The following is an 18,392-nucleotide window of genomic DNA, read 5'->3' as shown; positions in this document are numbered from 1 at the left end:
TGGAGACAGTAGGGCTGTGAAAAGCTAAAACAGAAAATAAAGAAAGTACATAAACTCACAGAAAAGTGAATCATACAGATAGTGACATAAAGTGTGAGTCTTCAGCTGCAATTAAAATATTGCTATTGGAAAAAAGGAGTTGAAGCTATGCCAGGTTCTGTATATCTAGATGAGTTTGTAAGGAAGCCAGAGCAAAAGGAAAACTCTATTTTGTGAAAGAGGAGGTTTTGTCGGATGAAAGCACCTCACAATAAAATGCCAACCCACATACAATTTCAGAGTGTGCATTTTGTGTATGAGTAGATGGCACACGGTTTTTGGATGCGTAATAGTGGGGGGGGTGTTACTTCTGTCATGGTGGTTGGGCTAAATGGGACAAACTTCGAAGAGAGAGCACTAAGGGAGACAGAATGTGGGGGAAAAACTGTGCTGAATTTCAGAGTTCAAAGAAAAACACTAAATAATGCATGCGGGGCAGAATTGGGCTGCTTTCCACCGATAATAACTCTGGCAGTCTTAAAGCAGGCCAGCCAGCCTGTGTGTGTGTGTGTCAGGACACATTTAGAAGCAGCGCAATTAGAGCCTCCTGCGGTGAGCAACGGAGACCTGCCATAAAGGAGTATTGAACTCCTGAGACGTGGCCTATACACCTCCAACTCTGCTCTGGTTTAGTTTAATAGTCAGCAGGTGTTTGCGAGTCGACATTTAGAGATGTCACTCATGTTCACAAGATCTATGTGTACCACTTTTCACCAAGACGCTTGATGAAAATGCAGCATTTGATGTTTGTATTCAACAGAGAGGGACAGGAGACAACATGGCTCAGTGGTGGACATGATCTGATCAGTAAAGAAAAGTCTGCGACACTACTGTTGCTTGAAGAGATTTTAAATATTGCCCAAAATATTTTGAAATCAGATTCAGGGATTTCTTAATTTGCCAAATCTTTTTTCTTTGTGATACCGTTTATTTCATAACACAGATAAATGTCTATAAACCTGTAGATAGATTTAGCCCACATCAACGTGTGTTCCCTCTCTGGCACAACCCCGTGGTGATTCTGGGCCACTGCACATGTATTATGGCCAAATTTACTTTAATTAAATCACACAGAGGCTTATTGCAATTGACAGCATCACAGTAGTTTTGTCAGTGATTGGAGTGGGGTAATGAAATATGGTGCGAAAGTCACAGTACTGCACGACAATGTTTGATACTTCAAGCCCGTGTGTCTACTGTGTATACACATACACACATTGATATATACACAGGGGATGGGCATCTCGACAGAGGACAGTAAAGACTGTATCACATGTGTTTGTTCTGGTCACAGCAACTCACCTATCAAGGCTTCAATGTTGAGGCTAAGGTTACGGCACTTAAAGTCAGGGTCAGCTCCATTCCTGTGAAGCACGATCTGAGCGATACACTCGTCTATCAACTTGTAGTACTGAGGCCTGTGGGGAGGAGGGTGTGACACAGAGGGATGGAGTGGGAGATGGAGAGAAAGAAATGGAGAGAGACATGGGGAAGAAAGGAGGGAGGGAAACTTATATGTGGTGCTTGGGGAAAAAAAGCCCCACCAGTTGCACAATAGTAAATATAACAGTATATTCTACATTAACAAGAAATCTGGCTCATATGTGAGTAGAGTATGGGACTGACTGAAAGAGCAAGTAGGTTCATTTGTTCAGATAAATGTGGGAACACTCATGCTCTGTCATTCCGTCTTTGTAACTGAGATTGGCTGTCTGGGCCAGCATGACAGTTTGAGTTTCTTGTCACAAAGATTGATTGTGTGCAACTGTGCTCGTGAGAGTGTGTTGGTGTGTGCCCAGCGCCCTGTCTGATCAAGCGGGCTTCACACAGACACTCAATTTTGGAGGTGTCTTATTCCCTGACCCCATTAGATGCAGCCAGAGTCACAAACTCAATACTTTATTTATTCTGTCTGCCCCCCCCTTCCTATTTTCCTCGTCTCTCTTAGTCACCCTGTCTCTTACTTACACTTATTCCAATCCTTCAAGCAATTCAACAGATTCATTTGTGGAGCAAGAGAGACATCTAGTGGCAGTGAGTCAAAGTGAAAAATGTATGAATTGACTAAATCCTAAATCCTCATGAAAACACATTAAAATCCTGAATGTATCAAATTTAGATAGTTATATTTTTCATTTATATTGTAAATAATGTGGTTGGAAGACATTTAAAAAAATCCTAAACTACATATACAAATCAGTCAGATTTGTCTTCATCTATAAAGCCCTTTACAGACTAAGATAATCCATAGTCTGCACATGGCTCCAAGTTTGACCATTTATATGTATGCATTTGTTACTCCATCTCAACTTGAAATTGAAATACATCGACAGCAAAACTGAAAAAAGAATCACGCAGCAGGTAGTCGATCATTCATTATGACACAAATGCCAACTCTTCCATTCCATGTACAAACCTCCCTCAGTCTCTCAGCATCTACCTAGCAATTTACCTCAACTCTCAATTTCTTTTTCATTATTGTCTCCCCCTCCGCCTCCCTTCTCTTTTCATCTCTGTAATTACCAAGCAGTATTTTCTGCCATTCTGCAGCTCCCCCTCCCACCCCTACTTCCTGTCTCTCTCGGCGGAGTCCATTACAGACCACCTCTATTGTGTTCCACTGGATCACCTGGATGGGGAAAGCTGGATTAGAGAAAGGAAAGGACGGAAGTGATAGAGGAAGGGGGGGAATACTTCAGCTGGGACCGGCTGTTTAGGCCAGCCTACCTTTTTCATCCTCACAATTTATTCCCCAAACAATGCTAAAAATAAACCAGTTTCCTGCCTGTGTGAAACCACCAAGACAACAGCGGACTCCATGACTAACACAATCCTAATATGTGCATGTCCGCACAAATTGTTGTACTTTCCATCCTTTTGCTGTAATGCTACATCAAGAAAACTATTCGTCCTTTTAATGTTATGTGTGAAAGTGGACCGACTGTGTGTAAATGTGCCAACACAATCTAGTCTCATCTCGTCATTCAGTCATTCTTTCTTCCTTCCCCTATATTTTTCCATAACTAAACCACCAAGGGCGGTGGAAGACACAGGGAGAGACATTAGCATTTTCTGGTGATAAGGTGATTGTGCTCATTTCTATTAAAATGGAATTGGACTTCTTTGCATGTATTAATTTCATGGCTCAGAAACGGGGGTCTAGACAACAAACAGCAAATGAAGGGAAGGGGATAAGCGCAGGAAGAGGTGGATGAAGTGAGGCAACAAAAAAATTTGAGGACATTTTTTCCTTCCTCCTTTTGTCATGGTTATTTTGGTTTTATTTCTAAAACTGCACAACCACTATGTAGGAACTGCATGGCAACTTCATGCAGTTGTCTTCTGTCCACCTCTATAGTGATTGTTATTTGTGTGACATGTGATGTGTCGTCATATAGGCTGTGAAAAGTATATAGTATTTGTGGGGTTTTGTAGCTTCTACAATAGTGTGAAGTGATGAGATGATCAAACACAGCCATTACTGTATTCATTTAACTTAAATGGAAAAAAATACTTGTTTTATTACCCAAAAAGGAAGTCTGTCCCAGTGTTCAGTATCACGAAACAAAATTACGTTAACCTAACTATGTGAAGATCTGAATATGTGAGCTGAGTAAGTGTGAGAGAGTATCATTATACTGTGTACGTCACCTGGCCGAATAGTCATTGCGGATCAACAGCAGATGTTGCATCAAGGACAGGAAGTGGCTTTCCCCTTTGGAGTCCTTCACAGTGTTGACCAGTATCTCAAACACTTCCCTCACATCGGTGAAGCAAAACAAGTTAAGGTCCAATTATGACACACAATATCATTAACAGTCACATCACTGACAAAGCTGACTCGTATTGCCTCTATATATTTCGTATACAATACTTGGAGCAACACAACTCAACACTGTCGATTTGTGCATTGCAGGATATCTCAGACATGAAAATGCGAGTGATGGTGGACCATTTGATAATCTCTGTGGCATAGCAACAGTGGAATTTCATCTTAACATTTCATACACAACGACCCATATCTGCTCTATTAGAAAGGTTAATTCTGTTTTCAAAGTTCATTTGACCGGCTGTGTTATATTATCTCTACTTATAGCCAGAGCCAGATGGACTCAGGACTATGTGAACACTTGGTTGTGAACGTCTGGGAGACATCTGGTGTTAAAAAATTGTAACTGCATGTCAAAAGTAACAAAGCATTACAACAGCTTTTAATGAAAACATGTCTTTCCTGGATGTCATAAGAAATAAAAGCATTGAAAACATTAAATGCAGTGTGATAAATATGAAATAACATCCTTAACATCCGTCTATTCAAATACGACATCATCATTATGATTGTGGTTTTCCTGTAATAAACCATATCTGTATCGCATGAAGCTATTGAGCCATTTTAGGTCCAGGTTTTCTTAAAGTAGTCATGCATGTATTCACAATGATATCAAAGTGTAGTAGCATAGATCATCAAATAATATACAATAGAAATCAATACTTAGATAATCAACTTAAATTGCTGTTGTGTACGGCACTGGACTGACACTTATATGTATTTATAGTGAAATGGGATCATTTGGAGATGTAACAGAGCAGTGTTTACCAGTAGTGGGATGTTTTTGCTGTCTTAACAGCACTACAGCAGCTTATGTCTTTGAGATACTAATTGGCCAAGATGAATTTTGAAAGTAAAAAGTCTACAGAGGGTGTACAGTGTCCCGAGGGCCTGCAAGCATATTCTTATTAAGTATGCAAATATTAAATGTTCTTCTCTCTGTGAAGAAAAGTGGTCAGGCTGATTATAGAGGGGAAGAAAGGAGCAAACTTTTGTGCCTCGTTTTATGGATTCTACACACTATCTGTCTGAATCATGCGTATATGTTTTTCAATGTGAAAAACAAATTGGATGGTGGTTATTCCTCTCACTTATCACATTAGCAATGTAATTTAAACACAATGATGAGTATGCAAAAATACGATGCACCCAAGTTATAGATTTTGTCAGGCTGATGCTTCTCACAAGAGTCAGAAAGAAGACCTTGAATTTCTACAGAGGGACAATTTTTCCCAGTGGAAGGATATTCCATCTCGATGCGGATGTCATCAAGACGTGCTTTGAGGTCCTCAGAGTCATCCTCAGCCTGCTCATCAAACACCGTAAGTTGCACCCTCAGCTCTTCATTTTCTATCGTCCGCACCTCCTGCGGGGAGAGGGATGGGATGCAGGCAGAGGGATAAAAAGGCAAGAGGGAGAATAACAGGAAGAGTGTGACAATCAAACACTGAGTTTGGATAGTCGAGAGAAAGTTTCTTACAGCGTACAAGTGTTCAGCCAGTCAGCAAGACACAGGCATCAGGAGTGAGGGAGGTATAAGTACAACGCTGTGCAAATGTGTGTTGTTGGAGAGTCACTTTGAGAAAAGATCAAAAGAGTGTTTTCTGTACCGTCAGCAATTCTCTGAGTCCAAGTCTAAGTAGCTCCGAGCGAATATGGATCCTGAAGTCCAACTCCTCTCCTCGGCTGATCAAGGCATTTATTAGCTGCATGCAGCCACCCTGTACAAAAAAAATCATTTAGTCAGTTTTGCAAATCATGCTAACTGAGGTGAGACGATAACTGTAACACAACATAACATACCAGTTTTAAATAGCATCATCATCCATCACAGGATTTATAATTATTAAGTATGTGGGTGCATCTGTGTACAGTATATACCTTAAGAGCAATGTTCTGAATGTTCATGCCTGCGATGAGAGGCTGAAACCTCTCAATATCCCGTTTCTCAGCCTCTTCTGTAATGGCTTCCAAAACACGTTCATGGCTGCAAAGATAGACAGTAATTTAAAAATGTTACTGCATGTAGCTACATTTAAAAAATACACATGTAAAATATTGGTCGCCAACACAATTCTGAGTTGTTACCCAACAGAACTGGTCAAGACTGTAAACTGGGGCAACACTTCATATTTGATTTGTGTGGGGAAGGTTTGGGCATAATTTCTGAGGGCAACTTATTACATGGCATTGCATCAACCTGTCACTAATGCTTACAGGTTCTCAGGATGTTCCAAAATGGAAATGGCAGAGAGCAGCTTGACAGCATCCACCATCATGTGAGGCACCCTGGGGTTGATGGCTCTGACCAGCAGAGGAATTCCCTCCTCTGACTCCAGCATGGATTTCAAACCGTACTAAGAAAGAGAAAAAAGGAAGGAGGAGGCGAGTGAGCAGAATGTCTGCAGGCAGGGCTTTCATGCTTCAAATAACAGTGTTTATATCAGAAGAATGAGTCTCTCTTGGTCCAGATAAAATGTACAACAACAACAGCTCGTAAATACATGACATGAATATATGTTTACTGATATTATGTTGGTGTAATAATAAGAGCTAGCCCGTTTTAAATAGTACATAAGGAGCACAGATTGCATAACTATCTACAGTGAGTGTTGTTTACTATGAGCTGTGCATGTGGACCATGATAAGCAGAGACAATCTGCTTTTAAATAAAATCCAAAACATCATATTGTTAATTTACAATTAATAGTCTAATGTTCATTTATAAAAGTAAGACAGACTTCTTTCAAATCTGATTACAACCAAATCTGAAAGATAATTGTATCGTTATGTACCGGATTTAAAATTCAGTTCATACCTCTGAGTTTAACTTCAACAGTAATGTCGTATCCTGTGTCTCTTTAGCACCATATGAAATATTTAATTAGTGATATTTAATCCTTAAATATGATAGACTTTGAATAGCTTTATAATGGTTACCTAAGGTTATTGCACAAATGCATTTAAGATTGTATTAGTGACCTGTGCATTGAGTGGACCAAAGCTGGTTTCATTATTTGCATGATGCCCTCTACTGGAGAAATTGTTACACTACATGTCCCTTTTACAAGTACTACTGAATAAAAGGATTACGTATTTCGATGTATGTAAGGTAACAGTCTTACCTTGTTGTTCATATAGGCTTTTAGACATCGAATGATTTCATGTTGGCATTTCACTCCCATCATTCTAGTCGGAAGAAGAAGAAAGCGCAGACAGATAGAAAGGTATTACAAATACATGATAGAAAGTAATGTTGTTCTTTCTGTGGTGCACGTGTCTTACGGGTACTCGTCTTTCTCTTCCTGTAGTCTTTTCAGCAGATTCAGCAGCAGGGCCAGACCTTCATTTCCAAAGTTCTGCACCCAACTGGAGGTGAAAAGTCCACATGATAAGTACACTGTTTTTATATTCTGATTTCTTTGCACACCTTTTTCTTTGGGATTCTCCATTTCCATTTCGTATATTTAATTGACAATTACATTTTGCTATTTCTTTTTGGAATTGCTTGTGTCTCCTGTATACACTATTTTAAATGCTTATAAAAAATTACAATTATATTAACGGCAACAAGGGTCTGTACGGCCCAACTTACAAGTAGACCGTTTAAGCTCGGTTTCCATTTTTCTTTTACTTCTTGCTAAAACAATTTTCACCATGTAAAAAGTTGTTTATCAGATTTGCTGATTGCGTTATCAAAATAAGAAACATGTCCCTTCCCTTCTTTGTAATAACGATAGCTGATGTGGTATTTATAATTGTCAGAAAGGGAAACGATGAATAATAAAAACAATAAATAACTCACTTTAATTTGTTTGAACAGTAATTGTTTATTTAACTATAAACTATTATTTCATTTTAAATGTTTTAGAAATTGATCAACAAAGATTGTCATTTTAAAACAAAATAAATCTATTGAAATATATGTAAAAATACAAAACAGTAAATATTCTCTAAAGCTGCCCGCATTAATCACATAGTAGAGTGTCTGCATTGACATCACCTGTGTGAGTGCAAAGCTCGACCTGATATGCAACACTGCATAGTCTTCATGAATGCATCTGAATCTTATTTATCACCTTTGCGTGTCTGAACACTGCAATGAAACATAAGCAGTTTTTATGTCCTTCTCAAGCTCTCATCTGATCTGTGTTATGAACTCTGGCCTGGCTGCACTAGGAAATTGACAGAGTAATTTTAAAGCAATTCCTACAGCAATTTTATATGCAGTGTGTGTATCTGTAGTATACGTGTGTGTATTACCTGACAGGGTTGTTGTTAAGGGAGACTCGTAGAGATTCCAGGCAGCTCAGCAGTTGCGTGTCTCGGTAGTCTGACTTTAACTCCTGGATGTACATCATGGCTGATTTAGAGCTCTCTTTCTGGTTTTGGCCCTGATGGACAAACACAGACAGACACACAAGGCACACAAACACTAAATCACTTTGTTGTCTTGCCCTTATTTTATATCTCGGTTCTTACAGGTTGCAATTGGTTTTATTTTCTGCAAGACAGCTCATCAGGAGGGCACAGAGGGCAACACTCAAGCTAATTTGATATGTTGATCTGAAGAGTTAGAGGTTACTGTGTGTAGGATTTTTCTCTTATAGGAATATTTCACAGTTAAATGAATCGTGTGAGCAACCATCTGTGCCTGCTGTTACAGGCCCTTTGAGCTACTCGATTTCTGCATTGTTGATTATATTTCATCTGCTGCTTTTGAAAGTAAAATAAAATGCAAATAAATCATGAACTTAACTGTCAAGAAAGGGCCCTTGTGTGCACAAGTGCATGAATAGTAATTCCAAGATTGTATAGTCTTACTGACTAATAGAACAGATCGATATGTAGCACTATGTATATGTATTTAAAATAGGATGATATGAAATGTTAAGGTCTTAATGCAATGTAAGTGATTTTAGCCAAAACAGAGAACAACAACAACAACAACAAGATGCATTCAGCTTCCTGCAAAATCCCTTTCAGCTCAATGTTTCGGAAAATTCTTATTTTGGTACTAACGGCTTTGGACGTGTGGAGGTACTGGGAGACCATCTCTCGTTTGATCATAATGTCTTTTGCTCTCAGAGGTCGCTGCTTCTCCTCATTCAGATTCATATCCACCTGGCGGAAGACAGGAGGAGGAAGAGAGGAAGAAAAGGAGAAGGATGGAGAAATCAACCACATACTGTGAGACAAGGATATGTATCTCAATGAAAAATCTGTAAACTGAATAAACAGCAAATATACGCATCATAAAAATTGAATCAATATTGTATTGGTGTATTTGAAGAAGTACATTTAAGTATGTCAACTTATCTTTCCTATGTAGGACAATGAAGGTAGATTAAGGCAAAAACAGACGGCAACAATAACAGATGCTCAGTTTCAAAGTTTGAGCAGAGGTGATTTAACTAAGATAAAGCAACATTACTTAAAAAACTTTCAATATATAATTTCAAACATTGCACTTTGACTCAAGATGTTTGTCGTTGGTGCTGTAAAACCGTCCTTCACATTTTGTCACACTGATGGTTTTTCTACAGAAATCACACTATGTTGTCAAAATTCAAAGAGCAGTATCAGGATGAATCAATATGAAGGCTAGTGAGTGATTTACTATTTGTGGGTTTACACACACACACACACATCCATGCACACTTTTCCTGTCTTTCTCACCAACATCTGCTCAAAGAGCTCCAGGACATATTCATCGGAATGATCTTGCAGCATGGCGGTCTGAGAATTGGTCTCATAGCTGGCGGCAGAAGAGTGACGCTGACCTGGCACATGGCCCGTCTTCTCCTTGTCCTTCTTTATCCTCATGCTGGTGAAACGCTCCAACTGCATGATTAAACAACAAGACCGGTTAGAGGACAGAGGTCTGAACAGAAGAAGAAAAAACAAAAAAAGCAACTATGTCTACATGGACAGCAGTATTAACAACATTAAAACGATAGTCTGAATAAGACACTGCCATGTAAATAGCATTTTATGATTACCTTAATTCAAATAAGGTCACACATGAATTAAGCAATACTTGAATTAAGACGTGAAGTATTCCGAACATGAATTAAATATTCTATTGGTGTCTCATATAAACATCAAAATCATTGTCTTATTCAGAATAAGGTCAACATATATTAAACAAGCCCTACGCAATATTGCTGTCCATGTAAATGTAGTCACTATATTGACACAAAAATAAGCCATTAGGGAGCAATCCCTAATCAAGTCGCAGTTTAAAAATGGGCCCACTGTCTTAATATCGAATTTAAATATTTGAACAATAATAAAATGCCCATGGGTTATTTCTTGTTTAATTTTGGGCAGTTACATTTCCAACAAAAGAAACCAATTTGAGACGAAGAATAGGGATTACACACCAAAGGGTTGTGCCAACATAACACCACACAAAGTCAACAAACTGTGACAGTTTTAACAAATGATGGAGAACTTCCTTCCCTTTGGATTTAATGACTTTGTGTGGTAAACTGCCAATATTTGAGAGTTAAGTGTTTATTATTTATTGCCAGAAAACTAAACATCAGTGAAGAACATAAACTTATGGGTGAAGGTAACCTTGGCACATAAATATTTAAAATAATGAGTCGTTAGATAAGATCTTGGCAACCTCCTGTTGCCTGCACATAGAGGCATCACTTGTCTATGTGCCAAGCATTTCATGCTGTCAGTGTGCATCTTAAAACCATGCACATCCAACGTGAGTACAGCACAAGATAAAACACAGAAACTTAACAACACGTGTTATGATGGATTAGGTTTAAGACAGACAGTGACGCGACATTAAATGGATATTGGTGAGATCATTTATCAGAGAGCACAGGGACAGACTGACGGGTCAAGCACAGGGGGTGATGGTTGTAAGCCGCAACAAACCTACCTCGTCTGGAATCAGCCGTTTGAGTGTCTGTAAAGAAGAATGGCACGGAAGGGTCAGAAAAAAAACGGACGACAGGAAAAAGCAGTCAACAGAGGGGAGACAGTTGGTGGGAGAGAAAAGAAGAAATATTCAATTAGACTGAAATCATTTATGACAGAATGGATCCAGGAATATGTCAGAGTTCATGAGTGATTCACAGCAGGACAGAGAGAAAATCTGTGAATAAATCACTGTGGAATATCTATACAGTTATTCACGCAAATTTCTACAGGATAAATACATCTACGTTAAATTGAAGACATTTTAATTTGAGTTAATGAGGACATTTGAAAGGCAGTAATTAGTAGGTGGATCAAAAATGGCAACATTGTATCCTGAAAAAATTCAAGACGCACTAGGAGGTTTTGGCCACTAGGTGTCACGCTACACCCAATAATGTTGCTGCAGGGAACTGAAGCACAAAAGGCCATTACAACCCAGACCAACACATGGCCTGACATGATCCATGTCGGACACATTACACCATAATATCCAATACACGAAAATGTTGTGATACTAACCACAAAGGAAAAACGTAGCATTACAGCACAAAGTGAAAATTCAAATAGGACGACCAACATTTAGTTTCTCATTGGTAAATTTACCAATATATATTCGATTATATTCAAATGTATAGGTCATCTGTTTTCCATGTATTTTAGTAGGGACAGCACCATAAGGCACAACCAAACTCCAAGTGCTATTCTACATCAGCAACCTACAAGAGGGATTAGTTTGGGCCTCGCACCCTGCCCCTTGTTCTCACACCAGAGAAGACACAATCTGAGAGGTGGTCTGAGGGTCAAAGGGTCATGAGGTCAAATATAGTCAATTAGACTGAATGCAGTGCTCTCCACAGATGTTTTCTCTTCATCTGCTGTATACTAAACCCTGAGAAGAGAGATGCACTAGCCTGGCTGTGCTTCAGCTTATAAAACATATCAAGTCGTTATTTCTCAAGTCTCAAGTAATTCCACAACTTTAATGATCCAAAGTAAAAGGAAAAACCAAGTGTATAAATCAACTGTTGCACAAAACAGCTGTAGCAAATGTTTCCCATGACCTTTACTTTCTTCACAACATAAGTAAAAGATAAACATGAAAAAGTGAGGCAAGGCTCTTCCAGCATTGCTGCTTTTTCATCTCAAATATCAGCTGCTGTGCTACGTATACGTAGCTGTAAAGATCAACTGGAAGACAACAGAACTGTGTGAATTGATTTCATGAAAGGATGCAGACAAACAAAAATGTTCATGTTTGGGCGAAGAAAGATTCAGAGACAGAAACCATAAACACTGTGACTGCAGCTTTTTCTCTGGGAAGACCAAATCAAGAATATTACATCATTCCACCTAATAAAAAGGCAGTAACCAGGGTTTTCAATGAGTCAAATACGAGCAGACGAGCATGTTACAATATGATTGTTTTGTCTCTTGACTGTGCTTGTGTGAATAAACATGTCCTGACGTCAGGAAATATGCAATAATGTCACCAAGGAAACCAACTAGCAAGGAAGTTTTGAATATTATAAAAATATTCATATAATTACTAAAACATTCTTAAGAGAGGACGTACATATCAAAAACTCTCATTAACAAAGGCACAATTCAGAAACATTAAGATCACATTCAAATAAATACTGAGCAGCAGCTCAGACAGGTTTATCATGTTATTAAGTTTGACAATGACACTGTGAAGACTGAGGTTTATAATACAAAATTATTTTACTTTATTGCAGCATCGTTTCACCTTCGGTATTGAAGTAATCTTGACAAAAACAACTAAAAAAGGCACTTATATGAAAATTAATCAAACGAAATGTTAACAGCAAATAAAGATCTGCAGGCTCCTTTTTTTTTTTTTACCTCATTTAGTATTCTGTGCTGTGCCGTTGGTGTCATTTTAGCTGGCCTCCCACCAGGGAGAGTAACCACAGAATTTAATTGTCTCCATATAGACGTTTGTTAGACTGTGGTTGAAAAAGGACTTTCTCTAATATTTCCCATATAAGTGATGCTAACACTTTTAAATGTGTTTGTCTAAATTACATTTACTGATTTCAACTAAGATTGTCTTTTATAAAGCAATCATTTAAAACCAGTGATGTGTATATAAGTTCGCCAACAGCCTTTACATCAAAATAAAGCTCAAATTAAATTAGGTTTTTTCATTTATGTTGCATTTTGTGTTTTAATCATCTGTTTTATTAAACATTGAATTAGTGGTGCATCATATAGAAAATTGTTGTGTATAATTTAAACAGATGGCCTCCCTGGCAAAACACCTATTGAAATGGGTACGACTTATTTTTGGAAGTATTCACTTTATAGATTTCACAAGTACATTAATTTAGTTACAGTGACTTCCTGTGCCCTTGTGTTCGCACACCTATAATAACGTAGGTCATCCCTTTACGACAACTGCCACAGCTAGACAAGTTAATGGGACATTCTTCACTTGCAGGAGAACAAGGGGTAAAGAGAAGGGACAAAGAAAGAGGGAGACTGAAAAAAGACTGTGATTATGGGGACAACGTTCAAGATAGGGATGTTTCCGCTCACACAGCTGCCATTAAATAACAGACCCTGAATCCATGCGCACGCACGCACACACAACAAAAGCATCAGACACATGAAAACAAATGTAGTGGTGCTCTTCAGCCCACAGAACAAAAACTATGAAGCTGACAGTGGGTACAATGGCTTCTGGGTAATCAACTGAAGTGTTTTGAGTGTGTCAAGAGGAGACAGAGAACGTTCTTGATTTAAACTACCTGTACATTTCCACCTTTTCAAACCACAAGTACAGTCAAGAGTCTACGCACACACAGTTATTCTCAGCTGCAGTATTTGAGTCAAGATAGTGACTGAGGGTCAGATGGGGCTTTTAAGTACAGTCTCATTTTCTGAAGGGAACTGTACAACAAATCCACACTTTGATTACAAGGCCTCCATTAAATAGACGAGCCACTGATGCAAGTATTAATTAGTTATTCATATGGCTGGGAGCTAAATTTAATATATAATACAGATAAGAATATAATTTAGATACACAGTAACTCACACTATAGCAGTGAATGCAACGTTGTGCATCATAATGATTTTCTTCACCAACCTACCGTTATGTTTTAATTAATTTACAGGAATTATCTAATTGAAAGCACTGCGTGAAACAACTGCATGTTATGATCATATAATGATCCACTGACAGTCACGAAGATATTGAATTATTCTCTGAGATTAGATATTTATGCTACTGTGAATTGAGAAAAACCAAGAGCTACACTGATCCTCAACATACAGTAGACTGAATTTACTAATGTATGGATTTGTTTTTCTTTTTTAACAGAAGTGACTAGACCTTTTCTGTTTTGTCCAAACCTATCCAGCTCTGAAATGAATTGTCAATTGTTGAAACTATTGATAAACGAAAGAAATCATCAATAATTACTTTGGTGATGAATCAGATCACAAAAATGCCCAATGTAAACTGGCTGCAGGTTCTCTAATGTATATTGAAAACCTTTCGTTTCTTCAATGATGGTTGGACAATACAAGTAATTCCAAGACATGTTTTTGGGATCTGAGAAATTGTGATGGGCCTTTTTCACAAATTCTTTACATTATATAGACCAAATGATTTGTAATTATTTCATGAAAAGTGGGCTCCCTGTACAGGGGCTCTGAATGTTTTCTTTGGACCAAACAGCAAACCCACAAACCTCCTTGATTATAATTCAGTGACCTCTTCAAGCACAGACTGTAAATTAAATGAGCTGATTCATCTGATCAGCTATAATGAGGTGATTAAATGAAGTGGTGAATTATACAGGTTCCCTCTTTGGATGAATGTTAAGACACCAACACTTTACCAAGTATTGTAACCCTAACCCTAATCCTGGAGATGCTGTACTGAATTTACTGAAGACAAATTCAGGTATTAAAGATATATTAAAGTTTATGTAAATGTACTAAGTTGTTTGCCCAACTTTGGGTTTGACTTTTCTCAAGTTTGTGTTCTCTTTTAATATAGAAGTATCTAACAAGACATCTGTTCAGATGCTATAAGGAAATAGAAAAACCACTTGGAGGTTGAATGCCTCCGCCAACCAGTCAAGATTCAGGAAATGTTGTCACAATCTCTCCTTCTTGAGTTATGGTGTTGAATAAAGGCAATTGTGTTTTTGTAGATCATCATGATGTCTCTGTGAACTAGTCCTTCGACATTTTGAAAATAAATGTAATCATTTTTAAGACATTTCAAATTATATTAAGTCATATTAGCTTGTGAATGTTTGAGTAATGACCCAAAACTAATTTTGTGCGGTCGCAGTCACTTTGACCTTTGACCACAAATCACCACCAAACAAGTCTGCTTTCTCTTTATATTACACATTCACGAGGCCACAATAACCATGACATTGGACTTTTGAAAACTCATCAGTTTAACTTTAAGTCCAAGTGAACATTGGATGCTGGAAGAGGTGTTTCATCCATCTCCAATGGGGACCGAGACCGTACTATTCAATAGTACTTGGTATTTGTCACAACTTGTTCAACTTTACTTTACTGTCTTGTCCAATAATATTTGGGTTACCCCCAGGAAAATAGTAAATGTGGGCATGAGCATTTGACCTTTACAACAAAACAACAAAAGGAGAAATCGATCAACGATCACTCAATAGTTCAACTCAGATATGCATTATAATAACAAGTTTTAATTGTTGCTAGGCTGAAAAAAGAGAACATAGACATTGAATGTGCATGAGTTTCTGCAGGGCCGAAATAGCCTATTGCCTGAGGCCTGAAGAGATTTATGCAGGGCAAGTTGACTGACCAGTCCCTGGTCCCTCTAGGCAGTGGCCATATAGTTTTTCTTTCTCCCTGTAGCTGTTGTTTTCTGGTTATCAGCTGGTTTTTATAATGTGCCAATAGATTTATTTTCAACAAGACTACACATCTGTTTATGTCTGTTTATGTAACATAGTAAACTTCTTATAAATTGCTTGTTGTGGGTTCCAGTGTGTTTGTGTTTGTGTTTGGACAAAGGGAATATTTACAAAAGTAAGAAATCAAAAGGTGATGCAGTGATTGATGGTTTACAAAGCTCTGTGCAGTACAAATCCCCTGAAGTACCCCAAAGCAATGCCCCTTACTAAACATCCACAAATATTCCCAGACACACATCCAGAACATTTAAGTGTTTCAAAGGGAACATAATTACACAGCCGTGATGGCAGCAGCAAAAATAAGGAGGATGGAGATTAGGCTGCGTCTGCCTCTGCCTCTCTGGCTCTGAGACGAGACAGCTGAAGAGAACCCAAATCAGCAGAAGCATTCGACTCCTGACAGTGATATAATGAGCCGGACACACACTGTTGCTGATGTTTCTCGGTGTGTGTGCGCGTACCTACACTTGTGCATACATATTTAAGTAGCAGGCCCTGAGAGTGATGAGAGATACTATGTAAATCAGAGCTGCAATGAAAACGGAATAAATGCAGACTGACACAAAGCAGAGTGGCCACTTTTACAAGCAAATGTGTGCAGCAACACAGTTTCAGTGCAAATGGAGGCAGACTGGGTAAACAGTTGGGCTGCTTAATTCGGAAAAAATACAATTTCCTATGTAATCAAAATGCGTCATCGTACCAAATTCACCTGTCCCTAGAGCTCACAGCATTACACTAATGGAACCAACACCACTAAAAATGTATCCAGTGAATCTAACAGATCAGCCATGATGCCAACTTCTTAAAATCTGTCAGGCACTTGTAGAATTAAACATTTTCTGATAAAACTAGGATGATATAAACTGGATGATATCATATACCATGCCATATCATAACATACCATACTGTACCACACCTTCACATGGTATTTACAGATATGATAAGGAAACAAAACTACAATAGCAATCAGAAAAGTGCATGCCTCCATTAAAGCTCAACAGTCCCCATAGAGTCAATCAAACTGCTCTAATCTATAAGTACACACTTGTAGATTGTGGTTCCCAAAAAGAGCTATGCATCATGCTCTGGGAAATCGGTGACAAAATCTTTTTTTGGAATGTTGAAGTCAGTGAAAAAGAATTGTGTGTTAATGCATCCTGTTGTTTTTGTGTAATGCTGCCAACTAACAAACAAACACAGATGAAAACATAACATCCTTGGCAGTGGTAATGACCTATCTCTGTATCATTGCTGCACTTTTTCTGATACAATTTCTTCTGACATTTGTCAAACATTTCCGGATATTCATACTGTGTGAATAGGTCTGGGAAAAGCGTATGGAGTGTGGTAGTAAGGAGTAAAAGTAGGGTGGAGATGGAGGGTAAAGGAAATGTGGGACAATAAATGTTATTCCTGCCAAAAACATTTTGAACCAATGTGGGCGTAACATCTGGATTTTACATCTGAAAACCTGTGACCACTTAATATTATTTTGGAGAAAAAGATGGTTGTGGAGATGCAGTGCAGTACATGTGTGTGTGTCTGTCATCTTGTTAATACTGCTTAGGATGTTGCCATGGCTACATACTTATGATATCATACAAGGACACACTAAGGCAGGCACACCCAGACACAACTGAAGAGTTTCCTATATATAAAGACAAAGCAGGAAATTACACACTCAAAAAAGCTGCTAGGCTAGAGGTGTAAAAAAAAACGTTACTCTTTCCCCAAGCAAACTCACATTTCAGCATAATGTTGTAGTCATTGTTTCAGAGATACCCTGCCTGTTGATGCATGTCAGTCAGTAACACCTTCTAAGCAACATATGACAAACACCAACACTGACAAGACAGAAAACAGGAAGGCAAAAATAAACATCAAAACAGCAAAGGCTAAGCAAAATCTTCCCAAGTGTTGAGGTTAGAGGTCAGTGTCTCATGTTACATCTTTTAATTCTTTCACATCAGATTTTCCCCAAGCTGCACTATTTAATGCTCCTGAACGCCTCACTGACCTACCGATCCAAGGTCCATTTGAGTGCAGTCTGTCTGTATAAGATATTATGATTGTTTGCCAGTCCAAGTGGGACATTTTTTTTTTTGCAGTTTGCTGCATGACTGCTCCTCGTCCTTGAGCTACTGTTAATGGAGAGACAAAGCCCAATCACCCCCACCCACCTCCACTTACAACAAAGGAGCCCTCTGTTGCCATCTCTACTTTTGCAACTTTCACTTTCTGTCTTCTCAAATTGAGAAACTTTAGCATTTTCAACAGCTGACTGAAATAAAAACATCACTTTGCATGGTTCCACTGACTAATTCTTTGATAATCAACAGAACTATTCCATAAGTACACTTAATTAAGTGTGTGTTTGTGTGTTCGTCTCTGTCACTTTTCAGACACAAACAGACAATCACATTTCTGATGGTGTCAGGTAGGGCTGGGCTGTGTGGTGAGATGCGAGGCGCATCGATCCACAGCTGCTCAATGATCAGAAGGCATGCCAACATTTATATTTAACTCGCTACGAGGTAATTTACCACGTGTTCTCATCATATTGTGTATCACGATATAGCCTAAAAAAATCTTTGTTTTAGGCCATATCACCCAGCCCTGGTGTCAGATCA

General features: G+C 38.4%; 1 protein-coding gene across 2 annotated transcripts in view; it reads right to left on the bottom strand.

Moving 5' to 3' along the window:
* The window catches only part of LOC109626963 (protein diaphanous homolog 1), a 90,865-nt gene that overhangs the window by 58,756 nt on the left and 13,717 nt on the right, over window positions 1-18,392 (bottom strand). The window contains exons 2-13 of one of the 2 annotated variants that reach the window (XM_069531226.1): window positions 10,773-10,799; window positions 9,548-9,712; window positions 8,891-8,992; window positions 8,132-8,262; window positions 7,154-7,237; window positions 6,994-7,057; window positions 6,086-6,225; window positions 5,750-5,855; window positions 5,479-5,589; window positions 5,116-5,234; window positions 3,691-3,807; window positions 1,342-1,457 (exon numbers count right to left, since the gene is read on the bottom strand). In XM_069531226.1, the coding sequence (XP_069387327.1) occupies window positions 1,342-1,457; window positions 3,691-3,807; window positions 5,116-5,234; window positions 5,479-5,589; window positions 5,750-5,855; window positions 6,086-6,225; window positions 6,994-7,057; window positions 7,154-7,237; window positions 8,132-8,262; window positions 8,891-8,992; window positions 9,548-9,712; window positions 10,773-10,799 (1,282 nt within the window). The remainder of the gene's footprint in view (window positions 1-1,341; window positions 1,458-3,690; window positions 3,808-5,115; window positions 5,235-5,478; window positions 5,590-5,749; window positions 5,856-6,085; window positions 6,226-6,993; window positions 7,058-7,153; window positions 7,238-8,131; window positions 8,263-8,890; window positions 8,993-9,547; window positions 9,713-10,772; window positions 10,800-18,392) is intronic. The other variant, XM_069531227.1, reaches the window with a different exon arrangement.

This window comes from Paralichthys olivaceus, chromosome 9 (assembly GCF_024713975.1).
Source record: "Paralichthys olivaceus isolate ysfri-2021 chromosome 9, ASM2471397v2, whole genome shotgun sequence".
NCBI classification, from domain to species: Eukaryota; Metazoa; Chordata; class Actinopteri; order Pleuronectiformes; family Paralichthyidae; genus Paralichthys; species Paralichthys olivaceus.
The sequence above is the reverse complement of the archived record's forward strand: the minus strand, read 5'-3'. Positions and strand labels throughout refer to the sequence as shown.